Source organism: Onychostoma macrolepis, chromosome 16 (genome assembly GCF_012432095.1).
Source record: "Onychostoma macrolepis isolate SWU-2019 chromosome 16, ASM1243209v1, whole genome shotgun sequence".
Classification (NCBI taxonomy): domain Eukaryota; kingdom Metazoa; phylum Chordata; class Actinopteri; order Cypriniformes; family Cyprinidae; genus Onychostoma; species Onychostoma macrolepis.
Genome location: NC_081170.1, coordinates 5,237,528 through 5,260,271, shown reverse-complemented (window position 1 = coordinate 5,260,271; position 22,744 = coordinate 5,237,528). Strand labels below are relative to the sequence as shown.

Genomic DNA, 22,744 nt, shown 5'->3' with positions numbered 1-22,744 from the left:
AATAGTACATTTAACAGTATTGTACATTTTATGTCATTTTTTAGTTAACGATTGAAAAAATGTACATTTTTGTAATGTAAAAAATGTAAATTGACATATCCAGAATGGACGCTTCACATTTTATGATTTTTCGTTTAAATGTTTCTTTTTAGTTTTTCAGTTATTAGTACGACAGTACAATCAGTATTATTTATTTATTTTATTCTATTCTGTATTTTAGTCATATTTTTATTTATTTAATTTAAACAAATTTTTATTTCATTTAATCCTTTTTATTTTCTTGTTTTAATTTGTATTTATTTTAATCTTTATTTAATGTTTTTACTGTAAATTTCAGTCCGTAAAACTTAATGTTGCTGCTGTATTTTTTACAGTAAATTGTACTGTTTTTCTTTTTTTACCGTGTACTGAAGCACTGTTCGGACGAGATTACTTTGCTAAACAGCGTTTGAGTTACAGTTGTTAAAATATGACATCTGTCATTTGTTGATTCAGATGGGATTGGGATCTCTATTGATGCTGTTAATACATGCATCATGAATCATGTTTAAACTTGATTACAATCACGTATGTCTGTGAAACCTCCTCAGGGAAAACTAGTCCAATCCAAATAGGGCTTAAGAAAACTGCAACTGGAGCATGCGGTCTTTTTCCAAAAATGCAAAAATAATCTCTTGCGTGAAGCTTGCCAGATGATTATAGCGCAAAAGCAGGCCAGTAGATTCTCACTTGTGTTCTGACTGCTTCTGTGGCGGATGTCTTTAAAAAGCAGGATTGATTTTGAATCCGGTAATTAGCCTCTGGGAATTCAAACACTATCCTGGCGGAGGGCAGCCATATCTCGTCTCTCAGCTGCTGTGTCCGGAACGTTTTCCTTCTCAGCTGGAGCTCTTTACAGGGTTAATGCTGCAGAGAGCAGAGGAGTATAAACATGCTGCTAATGGTGATCGTGTCCTCCTACAGCTCAGCTACTCAGTAAAGACAATCTCAGCCGTGCCTGGAGAGACACTTGTATATTTGACTGGCTAAAGATTCATAAATCAGCCTCTTCAGCAGCAGCATGTTGATGAGGTGCCTTTCTGCAGCACTATTTAGGAAAATACACTGCTGTTAAAATATTGGGTAAGATTTTTTTAAATATTCAGTAATATTGTGAAATATTATTGCAATTTAAAATAAGTGTTTACTAAATGAGCATATTGTAATATGTAATTTATTCCTGTGATCAAAGCTGATTTTTCAACATCATTACTTCAAAAATCCTTCATAAGTAAATGTAATATGCTGATTTGAAGCTAATTTTTTCATTATCATCACAGCTGGCTGCTTAATATTTTGGTGGAAACTACAATGAATGTTTTTGGATTCTTTGATGAATGTAAAGTTAAAAAGAACAGCATTTATTTGAAATAGAAATATTTTTTTTTTTACATGATAAATGTCTATGCTGTCACTTTTGATCAGTTGAATGTGTCCTTTCTTTCAAAAAAAAAAAAAGATCTTAGTGACCTCAAACTTTTAAACTGTAGTCTATATTGGCAAACTGACACTTCAAATCAGCTTGGTGTAATTAATTAAAAAATGTCTTTAAGAGGTCGCTTTTGTCCTGAGAAAAGATCTAGTATTTGGTTTGGTATTTTATGTCATGAAATTCACAATGTGCTGTCAGATTTGATTGGTGTAGTTCTTTTTAATGGATCAGTTGAATCAAATAAGTTTGGATCAAATGTAGGAGTCCGATGACTCAATGACTGAACTGCAGTTTATGTCAAAACTCAAAAAAAAAAAAAAAAAAAAAAATATATATATATATATATATATATATATATATATATTATAACATATATATGTAAATATTTTCTAAATATATACTGTGTGTGTGTGTCTTTTGATATATGCATAATAAATATACACAGTACATGTATTATGTACACACAAACATTTTGGATGTGATTAATCGTTGGCCAACTCTACATAAATCATAATCTTATTACTTACCATTTATCCAACTGACATTGTGTAGTAGGCTATGCAATTTCTGCACCACAGTAGACTCCACATGAAATAATGACTGTTTCCAAACAGGTTTCCCACTGTTTGCCATTGGCTGAGTACACAGATGAGCTCATGCCAAGTGTTGCTGTGTCAGGATGCTAAAGCAAACAGAGCAATGTTTTGACAGACACAGGGTCCCAGCGTTCTGACAGTCTTCTGACACATCTGACAACTTGACACCCCTGTTTCTCAAGTCTAAAACACCTTGTTAGTCCTGCTAAATACTCCATGTTCTCAAAGTTGACAGCAGTTGTGCATTATTTTTGTGCAACTGATCTAGCGAAACTGTCGTAAATGTGGGGGAACAAAAAATAATATTTGACGGTCAGTTTTCAAATCTAAAAATGCATCTCAAGATCTCAAAGAAAACATAATTTTCAGTTTTCTCTGGCCAAGAACTGTCCGACTAATATAACCAATGAATCACAGTGTGCTTTTATTTCTATGAGCAGATTTATTTGCAATAGCTGATTACCAAAAAACATTCAGCGATTCATTGCTTCTAACCTGGGAAAATTTGGCCAATTCATTAATTCTTACTCGAAAGTGTTCATTTTTAACTTGCAAACCCATAGTTTCAAGGCAAGCTGGTAAAAAGAGCTTGCTTTTCTGTCAGACTCATCTAAAAATATCTGAGGACCGTAATGGATGTTTGAAGCTAATAACAGTGGAAGGTTCCAGAAACTGCAGATGAAACTTTGTGGAATTTCTCACAATTTTGCCACATTAAGTCTGAAAAAAGATAAACCATCACAGCCTCTACAAGGAAACATCTGCTGTTTTCAAGAAATCCCTCTGTCACGTGACCACCGTGATTGCTGTGTGGCCATGTGATATGACGTCTATGAAATAATAGTAACGTGCAATAATGTTCTCTAGCATCTGCCGCATGAGCAATCGAACGCCCCCCGTCTCGCCATAACCTGCCACTCTGTAGCCATACGCTGTGGCAGATTGATTCCATCGCGCACTGATTAAAATTGATCTGCTAGTTGTTTTTTACAGCCAGACTTGGCATCTGCTTCGCTCCGACTGTCTCGGCGAGTGACGCGTACGATATTGCTTCACAAATGGCCACAGTTCTGACACAGATCGATGTAAATATTGTATCGCTGTCTGCTACAAGGAAAACTTGGAATGTCCCTGCTTTTGATGGAAATATTTATTGGGTGTTTGTGGCTCAGTGCTCAAGCAGAGAGTGTGTTTTTTGTTTTTTTTCTCCCCAGCGTGTCACTGAGCTAAAGCCAAAACCGAGCTGATACTCATCAGATTTGGCTCGAAGTAAAAGATGTGATGAAAACCCTTGAGAGAGGCTGTGCGTGGTAATGAACGCTGCCAAACACGGACACACTGACAACAATTGCACATGTTTTTTTTTTTGCCTGTCCTTCAGAACCATCTGTATGATTGCTTTCTACTGTTTTTAGGATGGCACCGTTTCAAAACAGGACAACAGAGTGGTTTGAAATGCATTAAAAGCTTGTCTGGCTGAATCATATTTTGCATAAAGAAAATTTTAGGTCCATTAACATAATTTGCATTGTGATGTTTATTTTCATAACAGTTAAGAACATTTTACGCCCTAATGTTTATTACCGTGTTTATGCGCCTTGAGGTTAGAGTAGGAGTCTCTCCCGATGCACATGACCATAAAGCATGCACAGAGATGTGGTTTCAATAACAAAACCCAGTGGTTTAATCTCGATCTGCGGTTTACTTTCCAAACAAAATTACAAAATAAAACATGGTACCATTGCAGGTGATCGCATGTGATAGCACGTGATTGAAGAAACTGTGGTTCTCCGCCCTCTAACTCTGTCTTTCTAAACAATGCTGCCTGGCTATTATGACCTGCACATTTGCACCATAGTGATGCGTAAAGGAGGAGGAGCAACAAAAATCCACGTAACAGGATAGTCTAAGAATTCGACATAAAGTTTCTTCATATACTTGAATCATAATGTTTGAAATACAAAATAAATAAGTCAAACTTAATTGAAAATCCAAATATGGCTCCTACAACCGTAATGCTGCATCTGTGTGTTTTTATAATTTTTTTTGTAGCACCCATTATTCTCAATTGTGATTCTCATTAGGTTTTTTGGTCACACTTTATATTAAGTGGCCTTAACTACTATGTACTTACATCAAAAAAATAAGTACAATGTACTTATTGTGGTCATATTGTATTGCAAAACACTTTTGCTGTCATTGAGGTGGGATATGGGTAAGGTTAGGGGCAGGTATGGTGTTATGGGTAGGTTTAAGGGTGGGTTAAGATGTAAGGGGTGGGTCAACAGTGTAATTATAAATTTAATTGCAGAAATTAATTACAGATGTAATTACTTACATGTATTTTTAAAAATATAAGTACAATGTAAAAACATGTATGTACACAATAAGTGCACTGTATCAAATTATTAATTTAAATGTAAGTACATAGTAGTTAAGGCCACCTAATATAAAGTGGGATTGTTTTTTTTTGTTTGTTTGTGTGTTTTTTGGACAATATATGCTAATATATGCTTTATATGCTTATATAAAGTAATACTTTTTATATATATATATTAATATTTGTGATGTTTTATATTTACATAATGTTCACTTAAATATTGTAATGTTTTAATATTTTATATTTTAAATCGGTTTAATTTAATATTTAAAATTGTAATATTTTATATATTTAATATCAATTTCATGTAATATTTATCATTTTTATATTTTATATTTTTAATTATCAAAAATCAAAGGCAATGCAACAAATGCTACCTTGGTGTATGAATATATAAGAATTAAGTGACTGATTTATTTATTTTTGTTGTTGTTATTATTATTAATTTTTTTTTGCATTAAAGAGATTTTATTGCATTACAGTATTATTGCAAGAATTATGGGAGAATGCATGCAAAAATCTAAAAAGTCTTAAAAAATAGGCTTGATTGTCTTGCCTTCTTGCTTCTTTTGATATTTGAGATTAATTATGACCCAGACATGTGCTTGACAGGTTACGTCAGCTTCACCCGTTTGTATTTGACCTACATGTGAGATCAAATACACCAGATGTTACTATTACATAAATTATGAATTTGTAAGTGGATGTTGGTCAAGACCGCCTGGGAAACTATATTTATTTTCAAGTACTGTTTAACAATTTAGCTTAAATTCCTGTACAGCTATAAATATTTTCATCAGTTCATGCTGGTGCATCATAAGCATCAATGTATCAAGTTTGACAGCATGTAAAGTAGATTTGGAAGAATGGTGCTTAATGAATCTAAAACGTGTTGTAAACCCACAAATGTTTTGTACTTCAGGTACCGAGGTGGAAAAGGAGATGTGTGTGGATGAGATCTACCCTTCATCTGAGCCCTGTGTGGTTCCCTGCCCTAAAGACTGCGCTCTCAGTCTCTGGACCGAATGGTCCACCTGCTCCCAGACCTGCTCCAGCAAAACCGCCGAGGGCAAGCAGATGAGAACCCGAGCCATACTGGCTTACAATGCAGGAGAAGGTACCGAAGATGAAACTCAGGCAATACTAACGCTAAACACATCGACAAAAACAGTACTAAACAATAAAAACATCTACACATTTTAGGCCAAAATATATTATCATTATATGGTAACACTTTAGATCACTATTAACTAATTTGCTTTTGCCATGTGCTGTGATTAAATTATGTCTAATACAATGACCTTCATGAATTTCTAATTACTGTTTGGGGCCTCTCTAACAAGCTGACATGCAAAAACCTTGCAATTTTCTGTGGTCTGTAGTGCATAAGATTAACCTAAAAAAGCTGACAGGAAACCGTCAAGGAAAGACTGTTGTTCCACAAGGGTGGAATTTTTCAACCTAAAACTGTCTGAGATTCTGATGGATGACTCCTGCGCCGTGACATCACCAACAGTCAGTGTTCCGAGACTCTTAAATCCACTTTATCTGTTCCAGCGAGGCTTAAGTGTCAGTTTACACGAGTGGGGCTACCGAGCTTTCCAGTCAAAGTGACTGTAATCAGTAATCAGATGTAATTCAGAATAAAATTCAACAAATGTGATTATTATCCGCCAGGAATTAAAAGGATTTTGTAAAGTAGGTCTTACATGTCAGAAGGGAAGTGTTAAAAATTATTGCTGTCAAACGATTAATCGTGATTAATCGCATCCAAAATAAAAGTTTTTGTTTACATAATATATGTATGTGTACTGTGTATATTTATTATGTATATATAAATACACACACATACAGTATATATTTTGAAAATATTTACATGTATATACATTTATATATTTATATTCTTATATTTTATAGAAATATATTTCATATTTAAACATAACATTTAAAAAAAAAATATATATATATATATATATATACATGTGTTTGTATTTATATATACATAAATACACATAGTATACATTCATATTATAATGTAAACAAAAACTTTTATTTTGGATGCGATTAATCGTTTGACAGCACTAGTTAAAATATAAGGGTTTGAATAAAATTATGTCATAATTAAAGGTATGGAAAAATTATGCATTTGATTTTACGTTTTAACCATATGAAGCATGACATAAAATAATTGTCAGAAGTTAATTGGTTGGTTTGTTAGCTTGCTAGTTAGTTTATTGAACCTTTAGAGAAAATATATATATAAAATGTTTGGTTTTATGTTTTTGTTGAGTATCACATTTGATGCATCAGGCTTTTATGGCCCATAGAGTATGATATAAGGAAATATAGGTATTGAATTCATACTCGAGTAAGAAAAAAAAAACAGCTCAGTTTTATTCAGAGGCCCAAACTAAGCAAAAATATGCAATTTGGTGCTGTTGCTGATATTTATTTGGCCAAAAGTAAGATGAAATTCTGATAGCTTGCAGAGTAAATCAATAAGATTTATAACAGTATAGCAGACTACTGACACATAATGCATATAAATATTACTGTAGCTTTCACTCTATGTCTCCCAATAATATGTTTTGGTAAGCTGATATTTAAATGCTTAGTTTTATGATCAAAGCTCTATATTTTTTTTATTGTGAGGGGCAAAACGTATGATGCAATGCAATGCAGTGATGATTGAGAGACGACAAATAAACGTTCCCCAAAGCTTGATGGATTATATTTGATGCTCACATTTTAACAGTTTTTCTGCAAAATGATGATAATCAAGTAAGCCTTCAGTTCAGTAAGTTTTCATCTTGAAATATTAATTACAGTATAAAAGTTATTCTTACCTTTACTTTGTTACAATGAGGTTTTTTTTTCAGTGACATTTTTACAATGATATTTAAAGAATACTTTAATGTTAAGAAAGTATGAACAAAAAGGCATGTATCAGATTGTGTGCAACAGGTTTTTAGAGGTTTTAGAAATTTGTGTATTAAATATGATAAAGTTCAAAATGGCTGCACATTTTCTCCTCATTAGTCATTTGTGTACCATATACTTCTCAGAGAAGTCCATGTTGAATTATTGCTGCGCTGTTTCCACAGTGACGGCAATGGTAGTGGCATGGATTACAGTTATGGAGGGTAACACGTCAAAACATTTCATGTTTTTATGGCCTGTAGAGTAGTTTTCCTGAAGAAGTCCTCTTAGATTTGTTTGGATGGTTTGAAGTAGCCGCTAAGTCTTGTCTTTTCTTACTGTTGATTATTTTATCGTTACTCAAATATGTAAAACTTAGTACTAGTTGAGTAGATCCTGAAATATTTATTCTCTTACCACTGCTTCTCTAAAGTTAAATGCGAAGACGCTCATAACTTTTGCTTTATCTCAAGGTCTTACAAGGGTTCCGAAGTTTCCTGAGCTCTATGGTACAATTGCTTTCTTTTCATCTCTTGTGTGTAGTTTGTAGATTTAAATGTGCAATAAATAGCTTGTGTTTGAGTATGTATAGGGTTAGAAAGTGTTAACAGAGGCTTTTATTCTTAGTCTTGTTTTCACAAGTTTAATGTTGCATCCGCAAAGAATATAAATGAAGAAAGTGAGATCTTGCGCTTGGATGCATTTGCTTCCAAAGCACCATTTTCCACTAAACTAACTGCGTTTTTGAGCGATGAGTTGAGTGTTGCCCTTTGGGAGGCGGATAGATTTATGTGACAATGAGTCTATGCACCATGCTTTCTGTGCAAGACAACTGCTTGACGTCTGACGTAAGATGCCAAATGCAGCCGTTCATGCAGCGGGGCTTTATACATTATGCATGTCCTTGAGAGTCCATTTGTGAACAAGTCAGCAGAATGATGAAACTCATACTGTAAACACGAACAAATTATAGTCCTCTGGGTCTCTTATGAAACTGATATAGCACATTGCAAAAAGCCAGAAACATATTTGCGCATTAGTATGTGAACGCAAACACTTCTTGCTAGGCAAAGTAACAGTATAAGCATATTGTTGAGAGAGCATTCAGAATGCAGTTCTTAGTGCAGTGTATGCATTGCTTTCTCATGTTGTAGTATGAGTCACTATTGCGGACATTAGTGGAAACTGTTTTCTTCTGTGGTCAGTTTTGTCTTTGAGGTCAAAGACTGTTATGGTGGAGTAATAGATTAATCTTAAGTTTGTTGAAGTTGACATCTTTTTATCTAGCTACTTATTATATATTGCTTATTATATATTTATTATATATTGCTTAATATATATTTAATGGCCCAAAAATTGTTTATTATTTTATTTTATTTTATTTTATTTTATTTTATTTTATTTTATTTTATTTTATTTTATTTTATTTTATTTTATTTTATTTTATTTTATTTTATTTTATTTTATTTTATTTTATTTTATTTTATTTTATTTTATTTTATTTTATTTTATTTTATTTTATTTTATTTTTTTATACAAGCCATTCTTAATATTGTATTTAATAATTATGTTATTTCAATATAATAATAATAATAATAATAGTTTGATAATGACATAATAATCATATGTAATAAAAATCTATAATAAATATATATAGTAAATTCATGGTAATTAAATTTTAAATATAAACTTCTTTTAAAGCTGATTATTTAAGTTCTCATAACATTTAAAACTTGAGGTTTCGTAATAATTCATTTTAATTTAATTTAATTTTTATTTTACTATTTTAGTGTTAAGATTAATTGTCAGCTTAATTATTGTCTCCTGTATTGTCCACATTTTCTATATTGGTCAGTTTAAAATAAAATGTGCTTTTATTGCAGAAAACCTCTAAAAAAATAAATAAATAAAATTGTGATTTTTATCCCTGGAAAAATTATGGAAACAAATAAAATATTAAAAGCCATCAAATTTTCTATAGCGAATAGAAATGCTTTTTGGTTATGTATATTGTTTCTGTATTGTCATATTGGATATGTTTGTTCACTAATAAATATAACTATACAGAAATACCTATATATTTTATTTTATTATATTTTATTTATTTTTTGGACATGTTTCAGGTTAAAGACATTTTAGATATATTTTGTACGATCAAATAGCAACCAGTACTATTAATATTATTTTTTATATAAATATACTGTTTATTAATACCATGTCACTCCTATACGAAATTCAAATTAAGGCATCAAGTTTTCAGGCATTTTATTTATCCCTGATTTATTTCTATTCTGAATTTTCTTTGCTGTTAGCATAAAAGTAGCACAATAATTCATATTATGTACCAGCTTTCCCTTATGCGTTTGCATACTTTGCGTTTTGCATGTTTCTGGCTTAAAACCTGATCATGAGGTTTCATTTCACAAAATCAATTCGTTAAAAACACCCACAGAAATAAAACAACGAACGTGCTTTCTTTGATTGCAGAACATCTTCTGAAAAGCTCAATGTCAAGATTGTGTGGAGGCGTTCATAACGCTGCACAGTTAAGCTTCATAGAGACACAAACGTGTTCCTGTGGGAAGACCGCAAATACTCATTTAGGCTTTTTACACTTCGGTTTGTTCATTCTTAACACTGAGTGTTTTACACTCTTCATGGTGAGCGCACTGGCGCCGTTGTCCTGTGGCTGCCGTCGCATCATCCAAGTGGATGCTGCACACTGGTGGTGGTTGAGGAGAGACCCCCCCCCCCATGATTGTAAAGCGCTTTGGGTGTATTGCAATACACAATAAAGCGCTATATAAATGCCTCATTCGTTCATTCATTCATTCATTCATTCATACTTTACCCTGGGTTAGTAATTAATGATAGTAGACGTTGAAGTTTCACACTGTACTTTTGTAAACCCCGGCTTGCTTGCTTATTTGCATATTTATGACTTTAATAACATTGATTTAGGAGTTTACTTCAGATGTGGAACAGTTTTACTTACCGCGGCTATGCAAAAATGCATGAATATTTTATAAGCTAAGCACTGAGGCGGTTTATGATTGGTTGTCTGTTGCTAAACGGCATTGTTTCCATACTCTATATAGGACATTTTTCATTTAATGTAATTCTTCTGTCCCCTTGAATTATTTTTTTTTCTTTTACAGTAAATCCTTTTATAAAAAGAATGCACTATGGTTTTAAAATATACTTTACAGTAGCTTTAAAGTTTAGTTTGGCTCGAATAAATCTTTCCTGCTTTTGAAAGGTTAAATTTGCCAGAAAATCTCTAATCACTTTCTTCATATCTTCGTCTCTATTTTATACTTTATCTGAAAGCATTTATGAGAAAAATATGTACTTGATTCATTTGTTTTTTATTCATTTGATTTATTGGCCTTTACCATCTTAGAAAACAAACATATTTTTCCAAAGATGTTTATACTTTGTTATGATGAAAATAAGAAGTGACAGTGGAGCTCATCTCTGCCATCAGTGTACATAATTTTAAGATTCTTTTGTACCATGAAAATCACAAAATCTGTCAGCAGCATTTTTAGATGTCATTACAAAACCACTTAGAGAATTTTAGTTCTGAAACAGTTTTTATGAATTGAAAGTTTATTGACGGCTACGTGTTAGAAAGTTCAAAGCTTATCTACTGTAGTTTTTATTAGTAATTTCATAGTGTTTTGTCATTTTTATTAGGTTTTTTAATGTCTGTATAGTTCTTAGTCATTATTATATCAGATTTTTTTTATGGTTTTAGTTTTCATTTTAGTTTTACTTTATGATAATAACCCTGGACACCACATTATACTTGAAGGCTCATCAAAGCCATGATCAAATCTTTTTTCAGGACATGTGATAAATGTTTTAACAGATGAAACCTCGTTTAAAGAAGTATGATTTTTCAAAGTCTCAAAAGTGCCTTGAACTGAAAAATCATCCATATATGTTTTGGCATCACAAATCAGGGCACAAAATTATAAGAAAGAGCCTTGGTTACCTAGATCTTAAAGTTAAATAAAGTGTGAAAAGCCCTATTATTACCCTTCAACTCAATGCCCAATATAAACACAATAATCACCTGTTTAATGGATCTGACAGTCAGATCCAATAACTATACTGTGTGCATTATAGAGTTAAAGCGGGCAGATGTAGTCGTACTTCCTCTCATAAAGCTTTTGCTGTCCTCTGAGAATGAGAGCGCTTTGATTCACAGGCCCACTGGGCTGCTCTGTCATCTGCAAACCTGTAAATGTCAGCAATTATTTAGACACACCGCGCCGTTCTCCACCAGCTGCATCGACTAACTGCCACTCGTGAGGAATTAGGAGGCGGCAATTATGTGGAGTGTTTCATCTTAATCAATTTACAACAAGTTTAAGCAAGTGGAGACGATGGCGTTATGTTGAGGTTTGAGAAAATGAACACTTGACCTGTCTCGCTCCAGAGAACGCAAGCAAGAAAAAATAACAAGGAAAAAAATACATTTTCACATGCATTTGCAAGGCTAAAATGGCCTATGCAAAATAATTTTTAATTCCAGTATATTTTTAAGTTTTCAGTTGTCCTTTTTATTCTTTTTATTCATCAAAGAATCCTGAAAAATTTATCACAGGTTCCAACAAAATATTAAGCAGCACAGCAGTTTCCAACAGTGATAATAAATCAGCATATCAGAATGATTTCTGAAGGATCATGTGACACTGAAGACTGGAGTAATGATGCTGAAAATTCAGCTTTGCATCACAGGAATAAATTACATTTTAATGTCTATTAAAATAGAAAAACTTTTATTTTAAACTTTAATAACATTTCTAGGGCTGCCCTTGACTAAGTGTCGACTAGTAGTCGTTCATTTTAAGCATTAGTCGACTAATCGACTAATCATTTTAAAGTAGACATTTCACTCTCTCTATATATATTTTTAATGTAAGGCAAAGATATACATGGAGTTTCACGCTCAAGTTCTGAGACCGAGACGGCAGAAAGCGCATCCTGTTTTCTTTCATTATTTTACAAAAGCGCAATGTTTTGTTATTGTGAGTGCGCACAAATCAACGTAGAGTCTTTACAGATTTGAAAGATGTATTACTCTTATCTGTATGACCAAAAATGAGCGAGTATTTTAACATCAAGTGACCGCACCGGCGCCTCCATCTGCCCTGCAGTGAGCGCTAATGTTCAGCTCCACACTCCACACAGACACTTAGCCTAACATTAGATTGAGCCTAACATTAGATTGAGTGGCCATGTCAAGTTGCTAATACTTACATATTTCAGATGATAAGCCATATTTGAGGTCGATGAATGATAGACGAGTGTTTGGATGTCCTGCCTGATGTACTGTATTATAGCCTTTAACGATCTGTCCGTCACGAACTTTGTGACTTTACCAATGGATTTTTCTTTTCTTCTGCGACTAAGTGACTAATAAAATTTTGGTCAACTAACGATTAGTCAACTATTAGGGGGCAGCCCTAAATATTTCACGATATTACTGGGGGGTTGTGTATTTTGATCAAATAAATGCAGCCTTTGTGAGCAGAAGAGACTTTAAAACATTAATGGCAGTTAATGTGCATTCTGTGCACTCATTTTTTTCATATATTTTTACTCCGCAAGGATGTATTGAACTGATCAGACCAACAAAAGATTTCAAATAAATGCTGCTCTTTTGAATATTGAATATTCTCCTGAGTTGATGTGCATCTTGAACACTTCCAGTGTGGAGATCCTCGAGCTGTGGTGGTTTGACATGAAGTGTAGACACGTGTCAGACCTAATGCATGTCTTCACACTCTTGCAGGAGGTTCCAGCTGTCCGAACACCAGTGCCCTGCAGGAGGTGCGGAACTGTAATGAGCATCCTTGCATCGTGTATCACTGGCAGACGGGCCCCTGGGGACAGTGCGTGGAGGACACCACCACATCCACCCTCAATACCTCCTCCAGCGCAGACAAGTCCACCTGCACCATGGGTGTGCAAACGCGCAAGGTCATCTGCGTAAAAGTCAACGTCGGACAGGTGCCGCCCAAAAAGTAAGTCTGCATGCATGTTGTTTTCCCTACTCTGAGGAATTTTGTATGTAAATAACTTATTTGATTCAATCATTTTGCATGTGAAATGAGTAATAATCTTGCAGGTTGTGGATTTGCTATTGGCTCCAATATAATTTGCATTGCATAATCCTTCAACTACTTCCTTCTTGCAGAGGTGTTGTTAATTGATGTTCCAAGTTTCAGAACACTGGATAGCTATTAATATGTAAACATGGGCAGTCTTGTTATATTGTGCTCATGGTTGAGAAGTTCCTTAATATGGCAGAGCACCTTTTTTTAGATTGTCAAAAGTACATAAGAAATGAAATGCTATATTACATTAAGAAAATTAAGTCTACATAAAAAAAGTGCATGAAATAAGTAATTTTTAAATTTAATTTATTTTGAAATGTGGCATTATTTTCATGGCAAATTCCCATTACTGTAATGTGTCATGTATGAATGTATAAAAAAAAAATATATATTTTTTTTTCAGATTTTCATTATTTATATGTACTGTATATTACTTTTTATACATATATTTTCAGGCTTCATTTTCTTTATTTAATATAAAATATTTTATTTAAAACAAAATGAATTATTTCAAATAAATATTTATATATATTTTAATAAATAAAAAATATTTCTTTTACTTTTGTAAAGTAAAAATTTTTTCATAGCTCTAATATAGTATAAAATAATTACATTTCTTCCTTTTCCTTTTTTTTAATTTAAATCTGATACATTTTTAAATCTTTTACAAAATTAAATCATTTTAAAGGCAGTGCAATACAATAATATTCAGTACCATAAAACTGTACTGCATCATTTTATTTTTCTGCATTACAGTAATGAGAATGCATTGTTTTTTTAGCATAATGACAATGTGATGCTTAATTCACGTGCAAAAGATGTAGGTCCTAAATTGGTTCTAAGATGGTCTTTATTAATCTTTTTACACAATATCATTTCTGCTTTGTACTTTTGGAAATATTCTGGACATATTGATGACAGAATTCGTGACATGAATGTAATCTTAATGTTTTGCCATTTCGTGTTGCAATATTACCATCTGTTATTATGATGTAATCACATATGGCGAGAATCATACCTCAACTCAAGTGTCTCGGTTAGTGGTGATGGCGAATTGTTCAGAAGAAGATGGATTGCTTGTGTTTGAGTGGCAGATTGTAATTGCTCTACAGATGTATGCGTGCTCACAAACCCTATCATTCCACTGCAGGCAAACGAGCTGCTGAAAGCCCAATAAACATGGAGTCACAAACAGGCTAATTAGCACAGTCATTTTCAGACTGCCTAATTTCCTATTGATGATAATAGCGGTAATTAAGAGGGTTTGATTCTTTAATGCAATTTAATCACCACTAGATGAGGGGCCTCTTGAGGCTTAGCACAAACAAACCCCCTAAAAATACATCATTGATCCACTTAGACGTTGTCCTCCTGACAGTCCTTTGTGGAAACAATAGCAGTGTGTTTTTTGGCATAGACAAATAGAGGCTTAGCTATTATATTGCATTTTCCACTCGCTTTTTACCACTTCAAGGAGCAGAAAGTTGTGTTGAAGTCTAGACGGCGTAGGTTGCAAAAGTGCAATTTGATGAAGTGTCAAATTTTAGGACTGCAAAAAAAGAAATAATTTTCAAACACTCAAGTCATTTTTCATTGTTCAGAATGGTGTAGAAAAAGTATTTTTACTGAGTTTTACTTCTGTAATGTACACTCTAAAAAATCCTGGGTTAAATACAACCCAGCGCTGGGTAAAATATGGACGAAGCCAGCGATTGGGTTGTTTATACCCAGCGGTTGGGTTACTACCCAGAAGTTTGGGTTAAACATTTAACCCAACTGTTGGTTGAAAACAACCCAGCATGTGTTCTGTCCAGTATTTACCCAGCACTGTATTTAACCCAGCATTTTTTTAGAGTGTATGGAAGCCCGACAGAATAAAACAAAAAAAATTAAATCATGTAATTGTGACTGTTTATCTAATAATTCAGACTTTATTCTCAAAATTCGAAGTTTGTATCTCACATTTCAGACTTTTTTTTCTCGCAATATTGAGAGATATAAACTCAGAATTTGTATAGATATAAGCATAGAATTCTGACTTTTTTCCTCAGAATTCTGTTTACATCTCGCAATTCCCCTTTTTTTAATTCTGGGTTTACTACAACTTTTTTTTTTTTTGCCACAAAGTAAAAAATTAAAAATTGCTACTTTTTATATCTTACAATTCAGACTTTTTCAGAATTGCAAGTTTATACTTTACAATTCTGCCTTGATATCTTGCAGTTCCATGTTTATATCTAAAAATTCTGAGTTTATACCTCACAATTCAGTTTTTTGTTGTCACCGTGAAATAAAAAAGTAATTTTGACTTTCCTCCCAATTATTACTTTTTTCTCACAATTTTCTCAGAATTGTGAGATATAAATTTAGAATTGCAATTCCATGTTTATATCTAAAAAGTTTGTTTACATCTCACAATTTTGTCATAATTCTGGGTTTTTATCTTGCAATTCTGTTTTTTGTTTCTGCCACAAAATAAAAAAAAATAAAAAGGTAATTGCTACTTTTTTCAGAATTTATGTTCAAAGTTTGTTTCACAATTGTGCCTTGATATCTTGCAATTCCATGTTTAAAATTGTATCTGTTTTTTTTTTTTTTGCCACCATGAGATTAAAAGGAAATTTCAACTTTTTTCTCACAGTTCTTTTTTTTTCTTTCAATTGTGAGTTTATATTTCACAATTCTTCATTTATAACATGCAGCTTTTGTGACATTTTTTGGAAATTGATTGGATTGTGAAAAATGGGCGGCATACTGTATACAAGTATGTAGTCATGTTGCTGGAAGTGGGGTTGAAAAAGAGAGATTCGGAGGTGTAGTTGCTATATTTTGATGAATGATTACAATTACAATCATGTCTATTCTATGGAATAGCATATGGTATAATGCATATAAGATCAGAAATGTGTATACAAAATCAAAATGATAAATTTTGACTTCATTTCTATGCATTCGTTACCCCAAAAATGTTGTATTGTTTACGTGGCTTCAGAGGCATTTGATGTGACCCAAAACAAAATCAAAATTCACAGCCTCTCTCAGACCTGCATTTCATTTTGAATATCTCGTCTAGACCTGCTCAAAGTAAATCATAAATCATGTTTTTGCCCAGGTCCGGGGCAGGCAGAGCTTACGCCGGTTTTCCTGCCCTGAGCCACTTTGTGTCACTCACAGCATCAGACTGAGAGAAAACGCACAGACAGCGATGTTAAAGCTCAGAGCCCGGACCTTTGATGCGTCTCACAGTAACTGACAACTGCTGCTGCCGTTCAGGTTTATCTCTCGCTCTGACAGCTTAGAGAAGCTAGTTGTTTTTTAGGATACTTACACAGACAGTATAGTGAGCAAAGAGCAGGAAACAAACGTCAAGAGCATGTGCACTGCCACTCTGTCACAACAGAGACAGTACAAGAATGAAGAGCATTTGTAAAACTTAATAATTATGCATACAAAGTTTTCGCACAAGTTAGACTAAATATTTTAGTAGCGGCAAGATGAGATGTTGCATTTTTATGAAATTGCATTTTATTTGTTTTTATTGTCAACTAAACCTAATTTTCAATAATTGTAATAAAGGGGAAATAAAATAAAATGTAAATATTAGATGAAAATCTTACAGAAACAATAAGTTTTGCAGGCTAACTGAAAGAAACTTATGTTGAAGAACTAAAACTGAAACTGAAATAAAAATAAGTGAAATCTAAATGAATAAAAAAACAAATAAAAATAACAAATGAATTAAAAACTAGTGCTGTCAAACGATTAATCGCGATTAACCGCATCCAAAATATAAATATTTCTTTACATAATATGTGTGTGTACTGTGTATATGCATGTATATATTTAAGAACAATGTTATGTTTATATATTAGATATATTTATATATAATATACATTTATGAATTATATGAATATAAATATATGTAAATACATGTCAATATTTTTCAAATATATACTGTGCATGTGTGTATTCATATATATACTTAATAAATATACGCAGTACACACACGTATATTATGTAAACAAAAACTTTTATTTTGGATGTTATTAATCATTTGACAGCACTAAAACCTAAACTAAAATTTAAACTGAAATGATAAAAATTAAAGTTAATTCAGAATATTGAAATTTATGTGTATATATAATAATAATATTATATTATATATGAGCATATGCATTAACTGGATCTACTTTAAAAGAAGATGAAGATGCTGCATTGATTCGTTGTCGAATATTATTGCTGATTTGACGTGGTAAAATGCTTATTTACCCATTTAAGTAGACAAGAGCTGTACTTGTTCCTAAGATAGTTCTGGTTATTTTATTTGCTTATCAGGTCACAAAAGTTGTACTTTAAATGAATATCCTATTAGAAGTGATTAACAATGCGCAGACAGCGTTATAATAGTATTTCCAGAAACTCTAATGAGCTACTTCAGTAAAACCTTCAAGGAAATGCGATCCCTCACTTCACGCTGCTAGTTATGACAGTTAATCCTAATTGAAAAATAATGACAACTTAGAGAGGGCAAAGGAACGATGCATTTGTTCTTCCTCATGGTTAAATGTATGAGCTGTTTTTTAATGGTGCTGTTGGAACATTACCAAGCCTTATTCCTCTAATCCTTTCTGTTCACATCAAGAACAAATTTGGTTTTAATTTTTAATGAGTCATTTCCTTGTGCGATATTGCACTCTTAACCAGTTGTAGCAGGTTAGGCATTAAATAGTTGAGCCAGTGCCTGTCTTGAAATGTTGCTAATGCTCTGTCAGAAATTGACCCAATCTCCAGGAGAGCCCTGCACACCCAAACCGGATTTGTTTCTCTGGTAGGATTTACCGCTTCTGTTATTGGTATCACGAATGAATCAGCCTTACATATCTTTTGCTTTATTATATTGTGGCAGATTTGCAACCCTCATGAAACATTTAGCACATGGCGACTGGCATCCCAGCGCGCCAGAGCCCGGAGGATTTGATCAGAGATCAGATTACCCAATGTCCCTCTGCTGGACTTCTGCATCCTTGTTTATCTTTATCCCGGGAAATTCGACCGAGCCGGAGCGGTGCTTAAAATACAGGAGCAGATTAAAGCTAACCCCTGATCTTAAGTTGAGGAGCTGTAACAGTGATAAAAGAAGAGTATTACCCAGTGACTGACTACTGTAACAGGATGTGAGGTCTTATCTGCCTCGTCTGGCTGGTACGTAATGCAGCCGTGGAGCAGGGAAAATACGATTGGGAAAAAAGAAGCATTGTTGTGATACAGATGCTGCTGAGCTTTGCTCTGCAAGGATTCTGATGTAATCCATTGTGAAGTTGGGCTGGGCAATATAACTAAAACCAATAAAGCTGAAACTAGGATAGCTAGATTTTTTCCTGTCCTTTTGATGATATACATCTCAGTATTTAGAGTATGGATGTGCTTTGAGTTAGCATAAAGGGAAAGTTCACTTCAAAATTAACACCATTAATGAGATATTTTAATAAAATGCCTGTTTCTTTATTTTATTTTTAGTTTTATCTGTCCATAATATGAAAGTCATGTTGGACCCCAACTATATTGTAGAGGTTGGGAGCAAAAATTTCAAGCCTAATGTTTTGAGGAAACAGAAAACTGTCTTGTTGCTAGAAGACATTTACCTTTTATTCTTTACAGTTTCTTTACTTGGTCTTTAAAAGGTCTTAACTAAATCTTAATACACAAATAAATGCCATGTGGAGACTAAATCTGAGAGTTGATTTAATGCATTGAAGTGGAAAGTTTGAACTGACTCGTGAAAATGCTGTTTTTCTAGTTTTCTGAGATGCATTTCAGTGCTGATTATTTTGTAAACCAGTGAATGTAATGCTTTACAAAGAAGATATTGAAGGATGGAGCATATATTGGAAGAAGTATTTGTTGAACAGAGTTGTTACTCATTTCAAATGCGAAGATAGTGTTTCTCAAAAATCTTAAGGGCACAAGCACAGCAGTAATGGCCTGTTTCATTTGAAGGGTCAGAGGAAGAGCAGAAAATGGTGTGGAAACCTTGACTAAAACAGTCAGTGCTAAAAAATAATTCTATAAAACATCCATTAGAAAAGCTTTTTTGGCCCGGTGTGAAGTGAAAGTGTTTGAATTGATGTGTGCTCAGGTGACCCGCAGTAGTTCAGTCTGATAATGAATCTCGTTTAGGTGATTGGGTCTTTGGTGAAAGTGCGACACATGGCTTTCTTTATCCACCTGCTTCCTGTGATCAAAACACATGCTGATCTTTCAGTGTCTGTGTGATGTTTCAGATGTCCTGAAGCCCCTCGGCCGGAGTCAGTGAGACCCTGTCTGCTGCCCTGCAAGAGAGACTGTATAGTCACACCCTTCAGTGAATGGACTGAGTGCCCCACTTCCTGTGAAGCAGGTACACCGCATCTGTCCACCCATACATCCTAATATCTATTGTTTTAATGTTATATGTATTTTATATCTGTCGTTTGTTCGTTCTATCTGCCTATCATTATATCTGTCTATCAATTGTATCCACTGTTCCATCTGTCTATCCATATCCATTGTTTGTAATTTTTTATCTAACTATCTGTCTGTCTGTCTATCTATCCATTTATCCATCATCTATCTTACCCATTGTTCCTTATATTTATCTATTTATCATTTGTTATATCTATTGTTCATTTGTTCTATCTGTCAAGTCAAGTCACCTTTATTTATATAGCGCTTTTAACAATACAGATTGTGTCAAAGCACTTAACAGTATCAAATTAGAGGATAGAGTGTCAGTAATGTATAATGATAAGATTAAACACTCAATTTTCAATTTTCAGTTAAAGGCATTTCATTATTGAATTCAGAGATGTCATTGTCTAGCTCAGTTTAGTTTAAATATTATCTGTGCAATCAAATCGGCGATAATCGCTAGAAATTAAGTGTCCCCAACTGAGCAAGCCAGAGGCGACAGCGGCAAGGAACCAAAACTCCCTCTGTGACAGAATGGAGAAAAAAACCTTGGGAGAAACCAGACTCAGTCCTCTGACCAGACGAAACCCGCAGTTCAAAAGTTTATATGTCTATTTTAATTTTGTTGCAATTTCTAACAATAGTAGTATTATGTAGTTAGGTATTTTATTATATTTTAGTTATTTTGTTCTATCTGTCATATGCTCATTCTTTCTATTGTTCTATCTGTTGTTCTCTCCATCGGTCTGTCTAGCTATCTAGATCAAATCTGTCGTTTGATCGTTATATCTATGATTCGTTCATTGCATCGTTTGTTCTATCCATTGTTATATGTATCTATCCATCGTTCGTTATATCTATAGTTCATTCTTTATTTCTCTATCTCCATATACCATTTATTCATTCAGTCTATCTATCTATCTATCTATCTATTCTATCTATCTATCGTTCTGTCATCCATTCATCATTATATCTGTAGTTCTCAACATTATATGTATCATATCTTTTTATCTATCGTTTGTTATATCTATCTATCCATTGTTCATATTTGTCAGTTTTTTGTTTGTTCTATCTATCATTTGTATGTTCTATCTATCATTATGTCAGTTGCTCTATCTATCTATCTATCTATCTATCTATCTATCTATCTATCATGATTCTGTCAGTTGTTCGATCTGTCTGTCTGTCTGTCTATCTATCCATCTATCTGTCTATCTATCCATCTATCTATCTATCTATCTATCTGTCTGTCTGTCTGTCTGTCTGTCTGTCTGTCTGTCTGTCTGTCTGTCTGTCTGTCTGTCTGTCTGTCTGTCTGTCTGTCTGTCTGTCTGTCTAGTATAATTCGTCATGATATTAAGTTAGTATTTGAAACGACAGGTGCGAATGGGCAGAAGAATAAACAGTTTCGCTACCGAGTGATCATCCAGATGCCAGCTAATGGAGGTCAGGAGTGTCCAGACGTCCTTTATGAAGAGAAAGACTGTGTGACTCCATCCGTCTGTCCGGGTTACAGGTACAGCTTCACCCACGAGCACACTATCAGCTATTTTGTGCTGGATTTCACATCTGTTGACATTCAGGATAGATTTTTGCTAAAACTGACCTTCTCCAGTAAATAAAGATATGTTCCCTTATAGGAATAATTCACCCCAAAATGAAGATTCTGTCATTATCTGCTCAACCTCTCGTCATTTAAAACCTGCAAAACCCTTATGCATTTTTTTTCCTCAGTAGTGAAATGGTTAATCCTGATAAAAAGAAAGAAGTTAAATAAAAAATGTTATCAGATTGTGGGCAGTTTAATTCAAATGAGTTCATTTTCCAAGACAGTGGGTTTCCTGATATCTTTTTTAAGTTAAGGCAGCTAATTAGGATTTCCAGTGCACTAACTGATCAACCTCTACCAGTAATTATAATGATATCGCTTTGAAATTGCAGGTGGAAAACACACAAGTGGCGTAAATGTCAGCTGGTCCCGTGGAGCATCCGCAGAGACAGTAAAGGAGCTCAAGAGAACTGTGGAGCTGGCGTCCAAACTAGAGGTGCGTCAGCTGTCATGTTACACACTTACATTCACTAAACACACAGTATTCCTGCACAAGAACCTGTGTCTTATTCACTAGCCGCCCGCAGTTGAGAATTACAGTGTGCAAAATGCATTCAACACAGAATTTGTGCATATTTACATAATTCCTTTAATCGGATGCGAAAGTGATTTCCGGCCACAGTGTCCAAATGCTGTTTCTGTGGCTGTGAAATCTTATGCAATAACCATAAATTTGGTATAATATCTGATCTAAGATCTTTTCTTGAATCTGTGGATTGTTTCCTCTCATTTGCATTCTGCTTTATTCCTCAGAGTCTGTCGCTTTCAAAAATTATTATTTTCAGTTTTCCAGCTGAAGTGCCCTTTTCTTTATTTGTCCAGTTCTTTTAGACATTCCTGTCACTCGTGACGCCGTGAAAGACTTTATTATGTATTATCCTGGTATAGATATTGGTCTGACAAGGGCTTCCATCACACTAGACTTCACATTTGCCCTTCAGTGCATGTCAGGAGCAGAAGCAATCCTTCAAACTCTTGATCTGATTGCTCTTGACAGTGCGGAAGGACGTCGCTGTGTTGACGTCATCACTCTATTGAACTCTGTAGTGGCCTAAAGTTTGACCTAACGGTTCCTGTTTACTCGTCTCCACGTCACTTCCAACGTGATTGTGTGCCTTAATAGATTACACAGCCTCACCAGAATGACAACAGTTTAACAGGCTTGTCTTTACAGATGTAGTAGCCTTCTGA

The 22,744-nt window shown here is 33.8% G+C and overlaps 1 protein-coding gene across 1 annotated transcript in view; it reads left to right on the top strand.

Annotated features, from left to right (window-relative positions):
- Positions 1–22,744, top strand: part of thsd7ab (thrombospondin, type I, domain containing 7Ab) — a 148,557-nt gene that overhangs the window by 78,208 nt on the left and 47,605 nt on the right. The window contains exons 8-12 of the mRNA XM_058747356.1: positions 5,370–5,564; positions 13,173–13,404; positions 19,779–19,894; positions 21,325–21,460; positions 21,886–21,989. Coding sequence (XP_058603339.1) covers positions 5,370–5,564; positions 13,173–13,404; positions 19,779–19,894; positions 21,325–21,460; positions 21,886–21,989 — 783 coding nt within the window. The remainder of the gene's footprint in view (positions 1–5,369; positions 5,565–13,172; positions 13,405–19,778; positions 19,895–21,324; positions 21,461–21,885; positions 21,990–22,744) is intronic.